Source organism: Pempheris klunzingeri, chromosome 11 (genome assembly GCF_042242105.1).
Source record: "Pempheris klunzingeri isolate RE-2024b chromosome 11, fPemKlu1.hap1, whole genome shotgun sequence".
Lineage (NCBI taxonomy): Eukaryota > Metazoa > Chordata > Actinopteri > Acropomatiformes > Pempheridae > Pempheris > Pempheris klunzingeri.
The window spans coordinates 9,024,089-9,047,634 of NC_092022.1; the positions used below are offsets into that span (position 1 = coordinate 9,024,089).

The 23,546-nt window shown below is 41.0% G+C and overlaps 2 protein-coding genes across 3 annotated transcripts in view; one reads left to right on the forward strand and one right to left on the reverse strand.

Annotated features, from left to right (window-relative positions):
- Positions 1-7,721, forward strand: LOC139209331 (large neutral amino acids transporter small subunit 1-like). Its single transcript, XM_070838981.1, has 11 exons — positions 1-96; positions 677-1,207; positions 1,382-1,507; positions 3,164-3,269; positions 3,427-3,471; positions 3,839-3,962; positions 4,104-4,207; positions 4,495-4,591; positions 4,814-4,963; positions 5,994-6,168; positions 6,426-7,721. Exons 1-11 carry the CDS (start codon positions 21-23, stop codon positions 6,500-6,502), a joined length of 1,611 nt encoding a protein of 536 aa, XP_070695082.1. The 5' UTR covers positions 1-20; the 3' UTR covers positions 6,503-7,721.
- A 5,249-nt stretch (positions 7,722-12,970) lies between these two features.
- Positions 12,971-23,546, reverse strand: part of LOC139209677 (TOX high mobility group box family member 2-like) — a 72,876-nt gene continuing 62,300 nt past the window's right edge. For both annotated transcript variants that reach the window (XM_070839481.1, XM_070839480.1), the window contains 5 exons: positions 21,093-21,323; positions 18,854-18,934; positions 16,421-16,819; positions 15,639-15,778; positions 12,971-14,665 (listed from right to left, as the gene is read on the reverse strand). In XM_070839481.1, coding sequence (XP_070695582.1) covers positions 14,623-14,665; positions 15,639-15,778; positions 16,421-16,819; positions 18,854-18,934; positions 21,093-21,323 — 894 coding nt within the window. In that variant the 3' untranslated portion in view covers positions 12,971-14,622. The remainder of the gene's footprint in view (positions 14,666-15,638; positions 15,779-16,420; positions 16,820-18,853; positions 18,935-21,092; positions 21,324-23,546) is intronic.

Sequence of the window (23,546 nt, forward strand, 5' to 3'; positions counted from 1 at the left end):
ACCCAGATTAAGAAGGAAAGATGGCTGAGCCGGAGCTGAAATCACGGAGCAGCCGGGAGAGCGTTGCCAAGGCGGTGAGCCAGGAGAAGATGGGGGGTAGGTACAGTGCATGCTCACACTCCTGTAGATACCACATGGTGCAGGGCTGCATTAATCCGCCATGCGCTCTGATGCAACATTGCCTGATGCAAAAATACATTCAGACTGACTTGGTTATAGAGATACATCCTTGTGTTTTAGGAGTCTGTATCATGGTGACAGGTGACAGAGGTGACTGGTGATTAAATGTGACATGTTTTGTAAATGTGTAAATAGATTTTCACTGGGAGTTTTAACACAAAAACCTCAGACAATCTACATGCATAAGGTGATTTAAAGAATGAAGATGTGAGAAACTGGTTTTAAAATTACCCAGATGAGCATGTAGAACCTGTTTTTAAACAGCCAATAAAATGCTGTCCCCATAGGTGTTGATCAAGCATGTGTTGTCGTACAAGTTTGGTGTTTTATTCTGTTAAATGAGCCAGTGTCTGAAATGTCTCAACAAAGAAAACTTCAAAGAAAACTTTGTCACTTGGATGATTGTCTTCTGTTTTGTGATCACCGGCAGCACTAAATGGCCGTAACTCAAATGTGAAACTATCTATCTACTGGTCTGCTGTCCTCTCTCCTCCAGCAGCTGAAGCAGACCCAGACCAAGATCTGATTGTAGAGCAGCCGTCGTCTCCATCTACCCCCATGGTCTCTGCTCCCACTGCCACCAGCCCCACCAACGGCTCCCCCGCCAAACCGGAGAAGATCGTGCTCAAACGCAGCATCACCCTCTTCAATGGCGTGGGGATGATCATAGGCACCATCATCGGCTCTGGCATTTTCGTCACCCCAACAGGCGTGGTCAAAGAGACCGGCTCGGCTGGGCTCTCCCTGATCGTCTGGTCCACCTGTGGAGTGATCTCTACTATGGGTGCCCTATGCTATGCCGAGCTGGGCACAACCATCACCAAGTCGGGGGGAGACTACACTTACATCCTGGAGGTGTATGGTGAACTGGCCGCTTTTCTAAAGCTGTGGGTGGAGATGCTCATCATCCGGCCGTCATCACAGTATGTGGTGTCGCTGGTGTTCGCTACCTACCTTCTGAAACCTCTCTACCCAAACTGTGCCGTGCCTGACAGTGCTGCCAAGCTCATTGCCTGCCTGTGTCTTAGTAAGTGTTGCTTGTTGCCTAGGGTTACCTTGCAAAGAATAACTATTGAAATATATTCTCTTTCTTTATTGATGAAAAATAGTTCAAATTCACTCATTTGATGCCCTTCATTCCAAGTGATTATTCCCCTAATTCCTGATTCTACTCTCTTTTGTATCTCCCCACCTTCTGTAGCCTCCCTGACATTTGTAAACTGTATCAGTGTGAGAGCAGCCACCAAGGTCCAGGATTTATTCACAGCCTCCAAATTGTTTGCCCTCATCATCATCATCCTCTTCGGTTTCATCCAGATTTTCACAGGTGAGTCCCACTCACCCACAGGCCGACAACCGGCGCCATAAAGTCACTAAAAAGTCCAGATTTTTATCTTTAGTTCATATTTTGTCATGGTCAGGCTCTGTCAGATATCTATGTAAATCTGTGCTGTACAGCGGTCTGTGGCCACAGCTCTACAAAACACAGATACCAAACACAGCGATAATAATATATTGATTAAAAAGACCAATCTTATTATTAAGTGCATGTCTTCCAGCTGGGGTTTTCATTTCACTGCCAGGTCTAGTTAACTCTAACCATAATACCGTTATTTATTTTGCTTTCCCCAGCGTGTATTTCCCAGCATGCAGCTGTATACTGTGTATTTGAACAACTCCCACTTGTTTAAGTTGTTGTTTATTGCAATGATGATGATAGGCAAAAGCATAATAAAATACATACTTTTACAGTTTGTAGGTTTTGTCAAAGTATAGTTTTAACGATTCGTTTGCTATCTTTACTTGTGACACTATTGCCTGGCAAGGCTGAAACTGAGGTTCATTTCTTTTGTGTCTAATGATCAACAAATAGTTGACTAACACTAATGAGCCCAGTCAAGCAGACTGCCCTCCTTTCACTTTGTTTGCACAGTTGTTGAGTGTGAACACAAGGCTTGTCTGTCTGAGCCATGTGATGGAGTCTGAGCAAGTGTGCAGCTATGTGCGTGTGTCTCTATGTGGCTGTTTGAACACTGCTGGACATAGTTAGTGTCATACACTCCCCATGTTCGGTATGTATGTAACAGGACATGGGAGGAACAATGCAGTCATATGAGTGACATCTCTTCCATACCATTGCCCTAAACATGGGGGCAACCACTGCTGATATTATTCACATGTTCAAAGTCAGCTCCATCTTGAATGTATATGTATGTATATATATATATATATATATATGTAAGTATATGCATCAAAATTGAAAGCGAAGTAACTGAGTCCACCATTCAAAATGAAACAGCGCGGGAAGACATGCTCAATGCTACATCTGCTACCCCCCCCACCACCCCACCCCCCAACTCTCCTTTTCAACACCACACCCACCGCCATTGTGCTCTACATTGTGTTGCCATGGCAACTAGGCGGCGAAGCTTGCCGGCTGTTGTCACACTATGGTCTTTCAGAGCCAAGAGAGAGAAGGACAGAGTGAGAAAATAATGTGTGTGTGATAGACCTCACGGAAAGCAGAGTCATTACCATGTGAAAGAGTCAGGTAGAGGAAAGTCCAGCAGAAGCAAGGCTTTGAGCGCACACACTTTTACACACACAAGCACAACCACTTGACTGTTGCACTCCTGATGATACATGGGATTTGTTAACTGCTGTGGATAAATGAGCAGACTGAGGTAAAGATATTTCTGCTCATTTTAAAATGCCAGCTGCAGGACCTGATAATGTTTCAGTACATCAAAGCAGGTGGTCAGACCTGGAGGCGAAGTGCTCACAACTGGCTGGCTGCTGGTTGAAAATGTCAAGTCTGTCAGGCAGCAACAGACTGGCCTTCCTGCAAGAAATAAAAAATGCCAGCGGCCCTGAATGAAAAACCAATCAACTCAAATATGAAATCACACGAGCACTTCATGAACTAAAGCTGTGGAGTGTTGTTGCTGTTTTACATTCCTTTAACTTCTTTCTGTGTGTGCAGGTGATGTGCCATACCTGACACCAGAAAAGGCATTTGAAGGCAGCAAAACAGGAGTGGACAATATTGTGCTGGCTCTGTACAGTGGTCTCTTTGCTTTTGGAGGCTGGTAAGACATTTGTCCTTTAATTTAATATAATGACAGACTAGAACTAGCAATGGTTAATTCATAGCTGCTAACTGGTTTTTCTTGTAATACAATACACAGTAATTCCAGTCTTTATCCAATCCCCTACAATGGTGCTGAACTCTATTTTTCCTTCTAGGAATTACCTGAATTACGTAACGGAGGAGATGATCAATCCAGAGAGGTGACTTAAATGTGATAAAAGTTGTCTACAGACAGACAACAGCATGACAACCCTCATCCATGATTGAGCTTGTTTACCATAAGTTAAATGCATGGAGATACAGTATACAAAGTGGCATGGACCCCTTACAGTGAATAATGCAGTCCTATAGCAGCTGCCGTACAGCTCCCTTATATTCTTGAAAAAAAGGAGACAATTTTAATTTTAATTTTACTGCATTGGATTGGATTGCATTAAATGTGATACGCATGAAACTTAACACAAATTCAATCACTGATCTGAAGAATACAGTGGAAAGAATGAGATATTATAAGAAGATATGTTTTGTGTTCTTGTTTGAAATGACCTTTGACCTCTCCCCACATAGGAACCTGCCCTTGGCCATCATCATATCCATGCCCATAGTGACGGTGGTGTACGTTCTTACCAACCTGGCCTACTTCACCACCATCCCTCCTGAAGTCATGGTCGAGTCCGAGGCTGTTGCCGTGGTGAGCGCCATGCTTCTGTCATGAAGCTACCACAGCTACGACTTGCAGACTGTCACTCATAACAATCAGTTGCATCTTAAGCTTGTTGACGTGTCGGTAGGTTGTGTGAGCTGCATTCATACATGTTGTGCTGTTTGGCAGAGTTTTGGAGAGTACCATCTTGGTGTGATGTCCTGGCTGATTCCTGTCTTTGTGGGACTGTCCTGCTTTGGAGCCGTCAACGGGTCCCTGTTCACCTCAGCACGGTATGTGTTTGCAGTGTATACTATGACTGTGGGGTGGGAGTTCTTGTTTGGTGGACGTGTGTTTAAAAGTTTTCCAAAAACTTATGACCACTCCAACAAGTGCAACAATTAATTCGCAGTCAGATCCTGGGTTTCACACTGTGAATGCAGTGTTGGAAGGATGTAAGCCTCATATTTTAGGAAGGAAAGAGGTGCTTGCTTCAACATCTGAGACAGTGGTTGGTAAATCTTACATAGGCCAAACATTTCATCACAATACAACTACTACGGAGCTTTCTTTCTTCTAGGTTGTTCTATGCTGGAGCTCGAGAGGGTCAACTCCCTGCTGCTCTGGGACTGGTGCACACAGACCTCTTCACACCAGTGCCGTCCCTCATCTTCACAGTAAGACAGCTAACAGCACTGATTTGACTGATCACCTTTAGAAAGTCTTGGTGTCGAATTAGCCCAACAAGCTATAATGTGGTTATAGTAAATAAATAAAAGTGCGTTAAGTCATGTGTGATCTTTATTGATGGTGTAAATATTTCCAAAATAATTTGCTGTTGTATGTTTATATGCTCTGTATGACAAATACAATCTTGTCTTCCTTTTCCCTTGTATCAGTGTTTGCTGTCCATGATGTACACCATCTCTCAGGACATCTTCTCTGTCATCAATCTCTTCAGTTTCTTCACCTGGCTATGTGTTGGTATGGCCATTGCTGGCATGCTCTGGCTGCGCTTTACCAAGCCCGACCTCAGAAGGCCCATTAAGGTAGAGTACCTGTGTCTCAAACGTTGTATTCCAGCTGGTAAATGCTTGTTGCACTGGATATTAATCTGTGAAGAGCCATTTTGAAAAGATTTAAGACTCGCTGAAAGGTTCACAAGTGATGCCAGACGTTTGTTCTACCTGAACCTCAGCCAGTTTCCTTGTCTGCCCAAAAGATCAACACGTCTCCTGTTTTCGTAGAGCATCCACTATTTTCTAATTTATTTATTTATTTATTTCAATGAATGCACCATTGTATCACTGCTCTTGTTACTGGTTAGAAGTGGCGCCATGCTGTGTTTTGAGGGTAGGAGGGAGTGGTGTTTGCACAAATACACGGCTCTTTGTTTCTGTTTCATCATGGGAATATTACTTTGGTTGACCAGAGCCTTTCATCTTTCCTTTGAGCCTGAGTGCTCTCAGCTCATTTGTTTTATAAGATGAAACTCTAACAAGAAATAAAGAAAGCTCTCCTCTTAATGTGCAAACCAGTCGTGAAACAAGGCAGTTGTCAGTTTCTCACATCTAAATTCGTAGCATCTGACAGGGCAGCAATGCACTTGGCTTCATTAGCTTGTGATGCTAAGCTTAGCTGAAAAACAAAATGTCCAAAATACTGTACAGACAATGATCAACAACGTGAGTGTTGTTTCTCAGAATGTTTCACAGTGATAAATGGTCCCTGTAAATTGATTGACCGATACTTCATAAAGGATGTAACTGTTTCAACCAGAGGTGGAAGAAGTACTTAAATCTTTTAGTTAAGTAAAAGTAATAATGCAACAGTGTGAAAATATTCTGTTACAAGTGAAAATCATGCATTCAAAGTTTTACTGAAAGTATTAAAGCACCTGGATTGGGAAAAAGTAAAAGTAAAGTACTCATCATGCCAGAATAGCTCATTTTAATTAAGATACTTGTGACATTCATTACATTTTCTAACAGCTATGATCAGTTGTCATTTGTATTGTAGCTACTCACCTTCTTTCTAACAAGATCAAACAGCTGCATCTACTGTATTCTCTTTCTCCAGGTGTATCTGTTCATCCCTGTGACTTTCGTTTTGGGGTGTGTTTTCATGATCGCTGTGTCCTTCTGGGCGGCTCCGTTCGAGTGCCTGATAGGCAGCAGCATCATTCTCACAGGCATCCCGGCGTACCTACTGGGCTACAAGTGGAAGAAACCCCATGTGATCAAGAAGATGCTGGGTGAGTGAGACGTGTCTGTTTTTTTATAGCGTTTTTGCGTATTTGTTCAGGCAAGACTGGAGGAGCATTCATTACAGTTTGTTATGGAATTCATGTGAGAATGTCTGCTGGAGTGCAGCTGTGGGCACTGATACATTTGGTTTGTTTATATAGACGTGTGATGATCTGATGTTCAATAGAATCTGGCAACATCTGACCTGTAGTAACCCAGTGAAAGAAAGCAAACACGGCTAATGTAATGAGTTGTTTCTCCTCAGAAATCTTCACCATGTTCTGTCAGAAGATCTTCATGTCTGTTCCTGAGGAGAGGGAGCGACATGAGGCGGCTGAATAATGCTGGGCAGACTGAACAAGATGAAGGACTGGGTCAATATTTTTGTCTGAACATTCTTGATATGTTTACAATCATAAACTTGTGATTTGGCAACAGAAGTTTTTTTTTTTTTTTTTTTACTTTATCTGACCAGGCGGAACAAATGTATGTATTTAAAAAGGTGGCTTAAGGAGGATTTACATGAACATATGCTCTTGTGTACAAAGTATGAAGGCATATTTTATGAACACTGCAAAATTTTTCAAATCTGAAAAAGTCTAATTTAAGAGATTTACACATTTACATTGTTCCCACATCCCCACATGTTACAATATCTCCTTTAATACTAGAATATGCTTAAATCTTGCATATTAGTTAGTTAATGGAGAGTCATATAACTAATTTTTGCAAACTGCAAACACAGTGTCACAAGCTGCATACAATGTACTTTAGTGGCCTAAAACATACAAGTTTATTGTTGACCTGAAGTGTACAAATGAGTAGCTTAGCAAGACAAGAAACCCCTTTTTACGTTCTTCACATTTTAATAAACTAACTAACAACAAACGACACGTAGTTTATTATAGTTTACAGTTTTATAGAATATGAAAGCCAATGGCCTTTGAGTAAAACATGTATGGACTAATTTGAGGTAAAAAAAGAAGACCTCTCGTACTGTAAGACACAATCACTGACAGTGTACAGTCAATAAATAAGGTCAGGGATAGAAGAAGAAATGGCTAAGTAGCATAACACTGACTACATTACACTCATAAGCTACTAATATTTATGTTGAATAACGACTGATTTCAATTCAATTTGTATTTTATTTTTTTGTACTCATTTGGAAAATGACTCCGCAGCACTATCTTAAAGCACAAACTGAAGTGAGATGAAACCGTGTATGTATCTAAAGATGTGTTGCTGTGACGCAGGTATTTCTGGTGTTTCTGTTATCATCAAACCATGTCAGAGTCAGCGCTGCATATGTGGTGATATTTGGTGAAATGGCAGTGGATACCAGCACCTGTTTGTAAGGCATTCTTATAAGAAACTGAAGACCTGTCTAGATGTCTGTCTGGTTGTATTTAGTGAACTCCATTGTAGTGTTACTGTTTTGTATTGTGTGTATCTATAATCTGTGCCTGACATGTCAGTGCTGATAATCCACATTTTTTTTGTCATTATTAGGACCAGGATGAATGTTGCAAGTTTAGTGACATCAGCTTTGCTTTGTTTTTTTTTTATGAAAATGTACCTATAAAATCTTACTTTTAAACTGAATATCTAAGGTTTTCCCAAAGTTACTGCAAGCACTTTCCCAGTCTACTGAATATCCCAGAGGGAAAAAGTCTGTGTGGAAAATGAAGGAGGGTGGAGCTTGAGTTGGTTAGGAAAGGTTTCTGGATTTTGCACAGAATACAGAGACAGTCCCCTGAATATCCACCATAGGTTAGCGGATTGTAAGCCTCTATTCACTGCACTGAGGACAGTGCGGTTTTGCAGGACACTCTCAAATCAACTGGAAAAGCATATACAGAAATTGGATGATTGGAATAGGCATTTTTCCAGCATAGATTATCCTAAAGCTTTCAGGTAATTTCACAATGACAGACGAAAAATCCCCTCCAATGTTTTTATTTTTTTAGTCTGAACATCCTTTTTTTACGACTAAGAGAAACACAAACGATGTTATTTCTTCATAGAAAGCATGACAACAAATTGGACAATGGTCAGTCAAAGTTTAAAAATACCGCCAAGGAGATTATTTCACCTTTAAAGGCAGATGGAAGCACGTGTGTAATTACCACCTAATGGCAACGTTCCCCTAAAGCATCTAATGCTCACACCAGATTTTAAGAAGTTGATATGAAAGGTTATTACAAACGTTTGAACATAATGTACCTTTTCCACACCATGGCTTATTCATCTTCAACAGTCAGACAGTTGCGAGCACAACAATAAACGGCACAGTACTTGAAGTAAGAATTCTGTATGTGCACTTTATAAATTTGATTGAATCAAAACAGGAGGCACAAGTGTTGAACAAACATAGAGTATATTGTTATATTGCATACCCCATCATGTATTTTATGTTATACACAACATACTGTATTACTGTGTACAAAACATTACTGTTTGTAAGAACTGATGACACCTTTAAAGGGATTTGCCGAATTAAATGTTATAGAAAAAAAAAACAACAAATTCTAATAGCATATTTTTAGTCTTAAAAATTACTTTAAAAATTCTTTGGAAATACGTATGTCAGTTATTGAAACTGTTGTATGTCGGTGACCATGGCAGGTACATGTAACAATAAAAATATCTTTGTTCAAAGTTTGCCTGGTTGCATAAGTTTTGTAAAGCCAAAGCCAACAAAAGAAGTGTTCTTTAAAGAGTTGAAATCAGATTCGTCACTGCTGTCCAAATGCATCCTCCTAATATACTTGCATCAGCTAACAAAAGGCCAGCCCCAGCCTCTCAGCAGATAACAGCCTCAAATAGAACAAGCAATCCCCAAACACAAGATAGCTTGTATCCAAATGAGGGTGTTTCACAAGCATGATTTTCTCAAAATGTCGTCCAATGGTGTTATCATCTCAGCCATCAAGTGTTTGGTTGGTGTGATCTGTGTGAAATGCTCTGTCCATTCTTATTTGTCGTGCCTTGTTTGTTGGCTGGCACACAATGGTGCTGCTGATGTCTGGGCTGTCAGGAGAGTTCATATCCGTCTGAAGAGGAAATGAGAGGGTCTGATGGCTCCTGATGAAACCAGTATCAGAGCTGCTGGAGACAATATTAGTGATGGGAGATTGGACGGGCAAGGAACCTACACTCCCCTCCAAAAGTATTGGAACAGTGAGGCCAGTTCCTTTATTTTTGCTGTAGACTGAAAACATTTGGGTTTGACATCAAAAGATGAATATGAGACAAGAGATCAACATTTCAGCTTTTATTTCCAGGTATTTACATCTGGATCTGATACACAACTTAGAAGATAGCATTATTTGTAACGGAACACCAAATTTTTAGGCGAGCAAAAGTATTGAAACAGATAGACTTAAAATACATTAACGTGAAGAGACTTAATATTTAGTTGCAAATCCTTTGCTTGCAATAACTGCATCAAGCCTGTGACCCATTCACATCACCAAACTTTTGCATTCTGCTTTTGTGATGCTTTTCCAGGCTTTCACCGCAGCCTCTTTCAGTTGTGGTTTGTTTTGGGGGGTTTCTCCCTTCAGTCTGCTCTTTAGCAGGTAAAATGCATGCTCTATAGGGTTGAAGTCTGGAGACTGACTTGGCCAGTCTAAAACCTCCCACTTCTTGCCCCTGATGAACTCCTGTGTTGTTTTGGCAGTGTGTTTTGAATCATTATCTTGCTACACTATGAAGGATCTCCCAATCAGTTTGGTTGCATCTTTCTTTAAATTGGCAGACAAAATGTTTCTGTAGACTTCTGAGTTCATTTTGCTGCTGCCATCATGTGTTACATCATCAATGAAGATGAATGAGCCCATCCCAGAAGAAGCCATGCAAGCCCAAGCCATGACATTACCTCCACTGTGTTTCACAGATGAGCTTGTATGTTTGGGATCATGAGCAGATCCTCTCTTTCTCCAAACTTTAGCCTTTCCATCACTTTGGTAAAGGTTCATCTTTGTCTCATCAGTCCATAAAACTTTGTCCCAAAATTTTTAGGCTTGTCTCTGGACTTTTTGGCAAATTCCAGCCTGGCCTTCCTATTCTTCTTGCTAATGAGTGGTTTACATCTTCTGGTGTGGCCTCTGTACTTTTGTTCATGAAGTCTTCTGCGAACAGTAGACTGTGACACCTTCTCTGGAGGTTGATGCTGATGTCAACAGTTGTTTTAGGGTCTTTCTTTACAGCTCTCACAATGTTTCTGTCATCAACTGCTGCTGTTTTCCTTGGTCTACCTGTTCGACGTCTGTTACTTAGTACACCAGTGGTTTCTTTCTTCTTCAGGACATTCCAAATGGTTGTACTGGCTATGGCCAATGTTTGTGCAATGACTCTGATTGATTTTTCATCTTCTCTCAGCTTCACAATTGCTTGTTTTTCACCCATGGACAGCTCTCTGGTTTTCATGTTGGTCACACCTCTAACTATAAATGCAGTCTGCACAGGCAAAACCTAAATCTGAAACTGAACGTAGACATTCAGCGCTATTTATTGTTTGAATAATCAATGTAACAGGACACACCAGGGCAACATAACACACCTGCCAGTCACATGTTCCAATACTTTTGCTCACATGGAAAATGGGTGGGTTCAAACAAAAGGTGCTAACTTCTAAGTTGTGTATCAGATCCAGATGTAAATACCTGGAAATAAAAGCTGAAATGTTGATCTCTTGTCTCATATTCATCTTTTGATGTCAAACCCAAATGTTTTCAGTCTACAGCAAAAATAAAGGAATTGGCCTCACTGTTCCAATACTTTTGGACGGGAGTGTATATTGCAGGAGTGGCGTACTGTAGGCCTATAGAGTATTTTTTTATACAAAAGGGGAGGGCATCAAACAGGGACCTGACCAGTTCATTTAATTTGTAGACTAATAAACCAGCACATACAGTGTTGTAAAACCCAAATCGAATATTCAAAGGACTGCAGGACTTGTGTTTTTGTCAGAAAAAGCACACATGAAAAAGTGATCTGAAAGGTAATTTCCCGAAGCACGAGTTAGTCAGATTCAGGTAATTATTGCACATATCATTTCTCTTGGCTGGCTTTCTGCTTCGTGAAATAACACCTGAGCAAAACTATATTTGCACAGAGTTTCAATTACAACTAGCCGAGGTGAGACTGACTCAACACAGCAAAACACATCACCGACATCAATCTTTACACATAATTTAGTTGTTTGTGTTGAGCCTTTGAGATCTATTTTTCATCTATTTTTCATAAAACAGAAGAAATTCTGCCAGAGGGATGAAATAAGAATTTATACTTTCCCCCTGAGCATTTTGACTTGTTTAGAGAATGGTCTAGGAATAAAAGAATAAATATAAAGCCAAAAGAAAACTGACTATAAAGTCTTGAAGCGATCTCACCTCATCTACTCTTCCTCTTCTTCTTCTTATTAAAGTTGAGTCTAATGAGTTTTTGCACAGTTGAGCAGACTTGAAATGAGAATAAACATCGTTAGGATCCCACAGATCATGTAATTCTTGCAATTTGTCTTTATACATCATGCATAATATACAGTGCAGATGTGGGGATTAGGTTTAATAGCTTTTGATGTTACAACCAGAGATTTACGCCAACATTAGATGTTACCAGCAGATGGCGATAGAGGAACATCAATAAAAGATGGTAACTGGGAAGAGGTCCAGCCTGAAGTCTATCATACAGTTGTAATCAGCCGTAACAGTATATGTATGCAAAATGTAATACAAGATCTGTCTTTAAAGCTATGTACAGTGTGTAATCTTTCATTTTTTTCCTCATTTGTTGGCATTCAAAGGATATTCTGCTCTCATATACTCACAAATAAAAATTCTCCCCTCAAGTGCTCTTGTTTTTAGCTTTTTGATTAATTTTTAAGGCTACTTTTGTCGCGAGCAATGCCCTCTTATTTTCACTGTTCAACCTCACATAGTTACACATGTCCACACCTGGAAGCTGGCCGGTGAAACCACAGTCTTGGGCCTGGCTGGCACATGAGGGTAATGACGATGAAGAGAGGGCCTTTGATGTCCTTTATTGGCATTAAAACATATCAAGGTTACACTTCATCAACAATCTAAGTGAAGTCAGTGAATTGTAATGAACTGATTCTTTCCCTCTTTGGTTTGGGAAAGTGAAAAAAACAATGTGGTAGTTTTTATGAAGCAGCTATAGGGGGCACTGCCTCACCGTCATGGAGGGAAAGAGAGAGAGGAGAGAGAGAGAGAGTGAGAGAGTGAAAGAGAGGGAGAGAGAGTGAGAGAGAGGAGGGGAGGGATGATAGATTCCATTTCTATTCTACCTTTAATCCAACTGTGAAATTCATAAGTAAAAGGCAGTCCTTTTTTTCATCTCAGGTAGTTCTCTGAAAGACCGTGTATTGCTGCATCAACTCCAAGTTTCATCATCACACCTTTACCAAAAAACACGACCCGCAGGCAGAAAAATGCCGCTTGATATACTGTATTGATCATGGCTGCATTTAAAAAATAGAAAAGCAAGATAAAAAAATTGTGAAAAGTTAATGTTCATTACACGAAGGTACACTGGGAAGCCTCACTCCGCACCTAATGAGCCATGTGACAGCAGTCAGGTTAACTTTTCCACAACATCAAAGATAATTTTCCTAATTAACCTCAGACACATGCAGGCGAATGCAAAGTCATGTTTATGGGCTGTAGCGGCTATCAGGTGCTACTCATCAAAGTACTAATGAATGTGTTGAGTTTCAGTTATGTAAATCCCAGCAAACCAAATGAACAAAATAAGTAGACATGCACGCCCACTTCTCCACTTTAAACATTTTATTACAGACAAAAGAAAACAAAAGAAGTATTTGTGACACAAAATGAATCTAATGCTGGTACATCCGTGTTGCACCAACAACAATTTCTGAAAAAATATTTATTATTCTAATAATAATGTCTGATCAATAATAATAATAATAATAATAATAATAATAATAATAATGCACCCTGATGAAAATAAGCCAAAATGTTACTTCATATCATTCATAAATAGATGTGAAACCTGCAACCAAATTAAATAGAATGACCATATTGTAAAACATGATATTCAACAAAACAAAATGGGTTCTCTCGTCACTTGCTTTACAAATTAAAGAAGTACATTTGGCAGGTTTTTACACAAAATTAAAATATCTACCCCCATGACTGTTCCTCAGAAACGCAAATCCTGCTACAGTGAAAAAAACAAAATATCTTCTGAATTTTTTTTTCTTCACAAAAAATGAGAAAGATGAGTTCAACACAATTCTAAAACACCTAATAAAACTAGTCAAAAACTTTAAAACCCACTGTTATGTTTTTTTTTTCTTTAGTAACATTTCACATTTAGCAACTTTTTTTTATTCACCTGTACAAGTGGTGTGGGACTAGAGGGGGGGTGGGCGGGGTTACAGGTGGAGGGTCGGGGGGTCGGGGGGGTCCTTATAGACCAAGAGGATAAGAGGAGCTAAAAGGAGAGGTATCAACCTTTGACCTCTACAGTTCTGTAACGTCCTGAGGCCACGTAAAGAGAGCGACACTCTCTATCAGAACTCCGCCACTTACGGAGGAAATGGAGCGTTTTACAGTCTTTTGCATTTCTCTCACTGGTTTTGGAGAGAAGCAAGACCAGTGAACACAGTTTCAACACAACTTTTAGTGTGTGTATTCCCTCACTGAATCCGCCTGCACAAAAAATCACATAACCAAACAAAAAAGAATGTTAAAAAAAGAAAGCAAGGGACTGCAGCTAAATACACACATAAAGAGGGATCCATTTTGGTGATATTTACAATCACTCTGTGAGAAATAAAGGAAATGCGGGAGTCCTTTACTAGGGGCAAGGATGATTTACAAATGTCTTATGTGTTTGTGACTATCTTCATTAAAATTTCGCTTTGCTTTCACTCAGTCGGGGTGTTTCAGTCTTTCCTGAAGTACATCCACCCCTGCTGAGGTGACTATGTTCTAGTTTCCTGCATTAGCTTTTCTACCCAAGACCCCTACGCTTTGAGTATGCTTGGAGCATTTCATCTCCCCAATGAGGGCAGTCCATGGCAAACATAGAGTGATGGAGTGGGGAGCAGAGAAAGCATCTTTAAAAAATTCAAAACAAAATGAGAAGACATTTTTTGGTCTTCATTTCCAGTATGTCGGCATGGCTTAAAGCTCACTGCCCTCGCAAAAAGAAAAAAAAAAAGTAAAGTTCACTGATAAGGAAAAAGAAACAAAAAAAACAAGAGAAGTGCCTCAGGCTTCTGGCCGATCTAAGTGCTTGGCAAATAGGTGAAGTTACTGCAGCAGTCTTTGGGATTTTCGAAATCCGTCACAAAAAAAAAAAAAAAGAAAAAACAAGATGGTGTAGAAGCTGATACATTGATGACGTTGTTGTTGTTATGTTGGAAAGCTCCCTGGAGTCTGACATTTGGAGGTCTTTCAACTTCAAGTGAGGTAGAGAGGCTTGTCCCGAGCTCCCATGCCACTGCTGAGGAAGAAGAAACTGTATCAATGTATGTCTTGATAAATGTGAATACTATGATGTTCTGACTGCAAGTATCTCTATATTTCACCAGGAAATCCTAGTGAGATTATGAAATCTTTTTTCAAGGAAGACCTGGCTCAGACAGCAGCTCCAAAACAAACACAAAAGCTGTCAGCAAACAACAGACATCAATCAGTATGAAGAGAAATACAAAAGTCGGAATGAAGAAGGCAGATCACTTGGTGCTTGAAATGTCAAATACAAAGTCTGTTCTCCGGTTACCTTTACTGACACACTGGAAAAAAAATTAAGCATCCCCCTAAAACTCCAAACTACAATGATCTGACGAGAGGGAGAAGGTTTTAAGAAAAGACTCTGTCTACTTCAAAGAGCATCAAACATGATTTGACCCAGGCACGATCCCATTTGACATACAGATGAATCAGCTCTAAATACAGGAGATACTGACTTCCAGCTCTGCCGCCTCTCGGAATAGCAACGCCAAGTTTAAGGTGTGAGACAAAACAACATTCCTCTTGTACCTGCTTGAATAGCTTGATTCAATAAGGCAATGTGTGCTGAGCGAAACACAGGGAAACTTAATTGGATGTCACACTTTTCCCAAGCTCGGTAATAGCATTGTTCTACTGCCGCATTACTCATTTCAATTTCAAGGAGACGCTTTGCCTTAGCAGAGAAATCGCGGTTTATGATTAATACTGTCTGAGACCCTGAGTGTGAGAGTGAAGTGGCTTAGAGCCACTCATTTGGAAAATGAGTAACTGTCAGACAACTACTTAATATTTCCAACAATCAAATGTCCTGGATTGGATTGAAAGAGGCGAAGAAACTTTAATTGTGGGTCGTCTTTTCGTGGCTAACTCGATGTGATTTCTTCTTGTTCAGCCGTCGCACAACATTCACAAACATTCCCCACTACCACGGCACAATGAGGTGAGTGATGTGATGGCCTCACCCGCAGTGGTTGGGTCCACAGTCCCTGTTGCAGTACTCGCTGTCCCAGTCAGGGTTCTGGCCGTGCACTGGGTTAGGGGCCCCTGGAGACTGTGAGCCCCCGACACTGTTCTGGTACTCAGCCTGAATATGGGAGAATCCCTGTAGATCGGAGGAGAGGAGCGGAGGGAGGAGAAGAGGTTATATCATCCAAGCTTTGAGCTAGAAACTGTATGAGGCCAACTGTTGCCAGTGGTCTTTATCAGCTGCTTTTGAGCTCTGAAACAGAAATAGCATTTTTTCTCTCTCACCATTTACTCTCATTGCTTGGTTAAAAAGGGTCTCAAAATCACACTTATTACACCGACATGACACCCTCCCACTGGATTGGAGACATTAAAGACTCTGGGGGACAGGAGGAAATTGTCCGTTTGCCACTAAATGCTTGAACAAAGTAACATTTTTAAAAATATTTTTGCACAATGTGCCTTGTTCTTCATTTATATACTAAAAGCGTGATTAAGGCCTGTTTTACAATACAATGAGATTAAAATGAGAGCAACTGATAAAAACTATAGATAATATCTGAATCATAAGCAGAACAGCATTAGAGCCCGAAGCTCTACGAAATACCAACAAGGCATAAGTGTAATAAATATATATCAGAGATGAATAATCATTAAAAATATTTAGTCACATGATTACAGGTGAACAATCTGCACACATTTTACGAGGTGATTATAAGAGGAGCTTTGGCAGATGCATGCGTTTCATCGTTTTTTTTTTAATAATGGCCAGACCAACCTGTTGGCTGAGAGGAGGGGAATGCAGAGGCGCCTGGAGCCCCATTTGGTGTGAGATGATTGGCTGCGACTGCTGCATGCGGATTGGCTGGTTGAGCAGGGAGCTCTGGTGCAGGGACAGCTGGGCGTGGGGGTGCAGAGGTGGGCTGATCTGGAAGGGAGCTGGGGGAGAGGCACTCATGCTGGGCGGCAGCATCTGGGATTGGCTGAGGGTCGGGGCCAGGGTGTGGCGGGGCGGCCCGGCATAGCTCTGGAGGTCCGACAGGGGGAAGGAGCCCGGCGGTCCCAGGTATGGTGAGGATGGCTGGGGGGGCACGCTGTACAGGGGCTGCTTCGGGGGCAGCAGGTGGGAGGGCTGGCTGGTCTGCTGGGCACTTTTTGGTTCAGGATCATTGTATGTCTGTTGATGAATGAAACTGAGTTTTAATAAGTTAATTAACTCTCAATTAATTGCATACAATCTGGAACCTGAAACCCCCAAAACATCACAATAACACATCAATCATCATTCATCAAGCTCTGATCAGAACACATCATTATTTTAATAGCAGCATCCTTTACACTTAAAACTAAACTTCTGCCCTGACATGTAGCTTAAAGGGAACTTTTGCTATTTGTCAACCTGACTCATAACAGACAGGTAAGTCAGCCACGTTAAAAAGTAGGAGAATTTCTACATTATGCTGTTTGCTGCAACAGCAGGGATTTCCAGGGGACTATTTTCTGTCTTTACTTTTTATTAGACTCGCAGACACGTTTTTAAAGGAGTTGTTTGAAAAATACACTTAATTGGTTTGTTGCCAAGAGTTGAATGACAGATCTAGAGAATAAGGCGAACTGTTTCTCCCTTGTATCTATTTTTATGCTAAGCTAAGCTACGGCTTCAGCTTCACATAAAGACAGACATGAGAGTCGTTTTGAGTAAGTTTAAGATTAACGCTATGATATAGATGGTGTGTAAAAATCATGATGACTAGTCATTACATAAGAATAACACCCAGGTTGACACATACTGGATTGTCCCTTTACACATTTTCCCACCGCCTTCCTTCCTCAGTTGATTCTGTCCAAATTCTTGTCAGCTGCTTCACTACAGAGCTGCTTGTTTGGTGCAGCTGTCCAATATAGTTTTAACAGGACAGTTGACACTAAAAGCTTCTAACAGCAAATCTTTTTCAGCATGTTGATGCTCACTTTATAATCACTGGGTATGTGTTTAATTTTCAGTCCATCCCTTAGTTTGATCTAACAGCTTTCACTATTTATTTTGCAATACTACACACACACACACACACACACACACACACAGGTAAACAGGCAAACAGGCTGACTGGCAGGAAAGAGATGCAGTGCTTTTAAAAGAAAAGACAAAACTCCACCGAAATCACCCAAACTTCACCTATCGCATTTTGGAAAGTATCACCCTGAGCAGGCGCAGCACCTACAAAATACCCCACCTCCACCTCAACCCCGCCCCGCCCTCTCCAGGCCCCTATGATGAGCTGTCAGATTGCTCATCTCCAGCCATCAGTGTTGATTAGAAGGTAATGGAGCCCATTTGTATGAATAGAGCTGGGGCCGAGGTAATGATCAATAGACACCTTGACAGATAGATGGGAAAAGGAGAGAGAGACACACACACACACGCATTCACACTCACACACACACACACACACACACACACACATATATGCAGGAACCCAGGCAGAGAAATGAGGCTGTTTGCCTGCAGAACAAATGGAATGACAAAAGGAATCTTCCCCATACTACATTGTGTGTTGTTAATACAAGACGGCACTAAACAATGCAATCCACAGCCCTCCTTTTTGCCTTCCTTTATTCCCTGTGCTGCTACGCTGTTGTGTGCAAGATGCCATCATTCACTGGGCAAAAGGGATGTCATAGATCAGAATTAGCAGGAAGGTGTCAGAGGTGGAAACAGCAGTAAAGCCTATGATTGCTTGCGTTGATTTGGTTGTACTTCCTGTTGAAGAAGATGAGATGGAGGAAATCGATGATCTAATGCATGACACAGGTGTCTGTTGGTGTGAGATACATTTTGTGCTTATATTCTGTAAGGATACATACAACACAGACTTAAACCTGATATCACGAATAGTACATGAGAGAGCAATAGTTTTCCATCCTCCATCACTAATACATGTAATGGCCATATGCTTGTGTGCTCAGAGTGGTTGACCCCTCCCCCAACTATATCACCATACCAACTACAATCCCCAACCCCCAACATCTGCATCCTATGGAAATCATGTATTGTTCCAAATATGGCCAGCCCTTTTTGCATCAGATACCCCCACCCATTCCACCAGCAGCACCACCTCATCCCAAGGAAGCCCCGCCCAGCCCATTAGCAGGGATTTTCCATCCAATCCATCATCAGTCTCAGCCAGGGCATGTGTGTCATAAGTGTTACCTTGGAAACCAGACTGGCTCGGTACGCGGCCAAGGCTTTCAGGTACTCTTTCTTAGCTGCCTCGGTTTTCCTCTTGTACGCCTGTGAAGAAGAAAAAAAAAAAAATCAAAACAAGAGGCTTTGGGTGAGAGGAGAGGTTGACATGCTCATAAATGTGCAGACACGTGTCTGTCTCTCAATACACACACGCTTTTTATCTTAACACTTTCTTAAAAACACACATGCGCACACACACACACACACAAACATGCACGCAGAAACACACACACACGAACACGCGCACACACACGTCCTTAATGTTGCCCTTTCCATCAGAGCCAATGGTACAGAACACCTCTATTTCCTCATCACAGCACTAAAACTCCCTCATCTCAATGTGTCTCCCTCTATTGTAGCAACACATCATTTCCATTCCAATCCACCTAGAGAAATGAACTGGAACTTCTCTCTCTCCCCCCTCTGCCTGTCTCTCTCTCTCTCTCCTTTTAGCTCTACAAAAACACTCCTATCAGCATACTAACATTAATGATACACCAGAATGGTTGTTGTCATTTGGCACATTATGATACAATCTCTGCCTGTCTTTGAGTTTTGTTTGAAACTGCCTTCCATATTGTTGCGGTGATGTATGGACCTCTGCTGCTGCTGTGTTTGAATAAACTCAGTGTTTGTTTGCATAAGGAAAGTGGATTTATGACAGCATATGAATGTGTGTTTTTGCATGCAGGTATGTACGTAGGATGCAGTTGAGTGTCTGAAAATAAGGCCATTACCTATAAGGACTATAGGCAAAATGTCTATTATGCCAAACAAAACAAAAAAGAGACAGGAGTATGTTTGTCAGTAGGAAAAATAAATATTTATGCAGTGTAGGTTTTATGTAGGCCTAGGTATAGAAATGATCTTAAACCTGTGACCACTGGTACTGATACCAAAATGTGTTCTTTTATCAATACTGATACATCGAAAAAGCACGCTGTGCTTGATGTGCTTTCCACAGAACTGATGCTCCACACCAAGAGGAAACAATCTGGAAAATATAATGCTTTTCAATACATATACTTTGTCTTGACACAGTGTCCTTACACACTCTCCTCATCCCAAGAGGACTGCTAATAGCAGAAGAAGCTAACAACTGTGGTTTCTCTTTGAGCCGTATACCCATAAGACAAAACATCATGACCTCCTAGAACTCTGGCATCATTAGCATTTCCTGCCTATTACTGCTGAGCTGGAAATGACGTTAAAAAGCAACAAAAAAACTATAGACTACTCTTCCTGGATAGCCGAGATGCCCTTCAGCTGAATCCAAGGACGAGATGATAGCGAGAGGAGGATTGCTAATTCTGTATTCTAGGCAGGATCAAAATAGCAGGCGAGAGATATAAATAAAGAGAGTGGAAATGAGAACTTCACACATCCCTGCTTGTCAGGGGGCCAATGAAGATCTATGGTGCAGAGGCATCAGGTATGGAGGCTGGAGGGACACAGGAAGTGTGGACCGTACCTGGGCCTGGAGCTTTGTGGAGTTTTGTTTTGGCAAAGAAGATGATTTTCACTTTCTCCACTATATTTTTGGAAAATCTTTTTTACACTGCACTACTAAGAAGAACTCAGATGGCGCCTTTGCATTGTGACAGTTGGAACCGACGAGGTTTTGTGTGTGTTCATATCTTATTGTTTGCTTTTGCAGCGGCACACCAGCTCATGGGTATGAATGTATTTACCCACTGCATAACAAATCAGTCCTAGACTCCTGAAATGTCCCCAGGTGTGTTTATATTTTTCCCATATTGACCATTTCTTGCCTGTAAAATGTCCAGCTTTGTTAGTCTCAGAATGTTTTATGGCTGCTGTTGCACAGAAACCAACCCCCACCCTTCCCATCCTTCGCTTTGCTAGAATTAAATTTAGAAAGAAAACCATTTTTACGAGAGTCAGGGGAGTGGGGATAAACGGATGGATTATCTTTAGAAAGAGAGGAACTAGCTCATTAAGGTGAGGTGTATCTCACAGCAATGTTCTGGTAATTACACAGCACATAATGTCAGGGAAAGGCTGCTTGCCTGCTGCAGCATAAATGCCATCTACCGGTTGGAAGAGAATGTGTACATGCGACTGTATATGTGGAGGTGATACAGTTAATTTTTTTGGCTAGTCAGTAACGTTTTTGTTGATAGTGTGTGACAATTTATAAAAAGTTTATTTTACAGATATTACAGACGTGCATATCCCGTACCTGCTTCTGTTCCTCTCCTAGGCTGTCCCACATCGAGGCCACGATCTTGGAGACGTCACCAAATGTGGCATTGGGGTTTTGGCCCTTGATGGCTGCCTGGGTGTCTCTGAAGAAGAGCGCATAGGCCGACACAGGTTTCTGTGGCTCATTGGGGTCCTTCTTCTTCTTCTTCTTTTGAGGTTTGGGTTTGGGCTTCATCATTTCTGCTGAGGCTCGCTTCTCACTGTTTATCTGGAGGCAGAAAGAGGGATGGAGGGACAAGAGAAGGAGAGACAAAGACATTGCTGGTCATAAATCAGTTGATGAAAATAACTCTTTTGCTGCAGCTACTACGGAAAAAAAGCTTGAGCAGTCTTCCAGTACACCGTGTATTTATGGGTATACTGAATACGATTTTTTCGGGGTTAAGTATATATTTAAAAAAAGAAAACTCATCATTAATTCCTGTGCACATGACGCTAAACATAGATGAAATGGCCAAATAGAACATTTAATAAATGCTGAACAAGGATGAGAGCAGAGTTCTGCGAAGAGCAGCCGCTGCTTGTTCTGAGAAGAGAAAGCAGATCAATTTACGGACATGGGTGAACGAAGGACTAACAGGACGTCAGCGTGGCAGGTTAGCCTCTGGGGTGTTGGAGGGGATAGAGAGGTGTGTTTAGGAGAAACTGGCCAAACATGGGATGGTGGGGGGGGGGGGGGTCTGGGATAATTAAAATGTCATTGGTAGCAGTTACACTTGGTTTCACACAGGTGCCACTTTATCAGTTGCTAAATCTCTGGATTCATGGATATTTTCAGATTTCCTCTCAATCTTTATTTTGTCTCTTTCGAGTAGATCACAAGGCATTCAATTCCACTTTCTGAGGAAACCATAAAAAAAGGATTAAATCTATATTTTTCATAGGATGTACCCAGTTGGTTTGTCAACAATAACACACTGCAATCTCACTACATTTTCAGGAGGCAAAAACTGCTCACATCTGTGCGATGCACTCGATCCAACACACATGAATACATTTTCATTTTCCGTGCAGGCTTTGACAGGGAGTCAAATCCAGGTCACCTGATCCTGGTTGTGATTCTATATGGAAATTGCCTTCTTTGCTGAGGAGAACACATCAAGCAGGGGAGTGAGAGAGAGAAAGATAAGGAGAAAGAGAGAGAAGAGGTGCAGCTGAGGGAGGATGGCAAGGAAGAAGTGACGGCTTGATATAGCCATTAGTATCGGTGGAACATCAGTTAACCTGATTTCTAGGCTCCTATAAAGGCAGGAAAAAACAATCCAATTTCCACTCATATAATAGAAGATATAATGACACACTGAATATATAATGATATACATTGGTGTTATGCCAAGTGAGGGATGTTTATGTGCCATTTCTACGGTTGACAGGTTATGGAGAATTAATCAAATGTTGTTAGGGGTTCGAGTGAAATGAGAGTGAAGTCCTTTTTTTTTTGGCAACGAGAGCTCATCTCCAAGGCAAAGTTCCTATTTCATCAGGTTGCATTTTAGAAATTTTAAACAGCTTTGAATGTTCTCTTTCATGATCCACTGATCCTGGGTTTCAGTGTTAAAACTCAGCAGGAGGAGAACAAACCGTAAAAAAGATTTGTCCCTGTGCGAGTATCAAACAGCAACTTGAGGACATTTAAAGACGTTCACATCCATCTAATGCATACTTATCACAGGATTAAGCAACAGCCATGTTTTCCCCTTTAACTGTCAATTGGAAAACAGAAAATGACTGCCTTTGAAAAGCGCATTGTTTCAGAAAAGCATTTGCAGCTGAACAACACACTGTATTCCACACAGCATGAAATTAACTAATCAAAATTCAACGTCCAGGAGCACATTTGGCAGCTAAAGAAAAACTTCAAACCGGCTTTTGTGGTGTGCAGAAATGAATGGATGTTCTCATTCAGGGTGATGTGAAAGTATTGCTTGTCTATTTCACAGCTTACAGGTAATATTAATTTTTTTTGTGTGTGAGTACGCCTGGTTTCATTAAAAAATAATCATCCCTCACTTTTAGGCAATGAGGCAGAAGACAGGCATTTGAAACGACATCTGTTCCACCCAAGCCTTTGAAGTGAAAATAGAATAAACTGAAGGTAGAGCTAATGGAATGACAAAATAGAAAAAAAAAAAGGCTAAATAATCTCCAGGAAAATTCACATGTATTCACACAGAGAAAAGAACAATGACACTCAACAGCTTGCAGCTACATGCAATCAACCAGGAGAACAAACCACATATTCTTTCATTTCTTTATGAATTTGTTTTTTGTAAGATTCATGTTTGTGAACTTACAAGAGGTCAACAGAGGAGGATGAAATAACAATGACACTGAAAGGCTGAAATGAAAATGAATGGAGATGAATGGAGATGGCTCATTATACCTTTAAGGAGAGTACAATAAACCAAAACTCCACTCACCACAGTGTTAA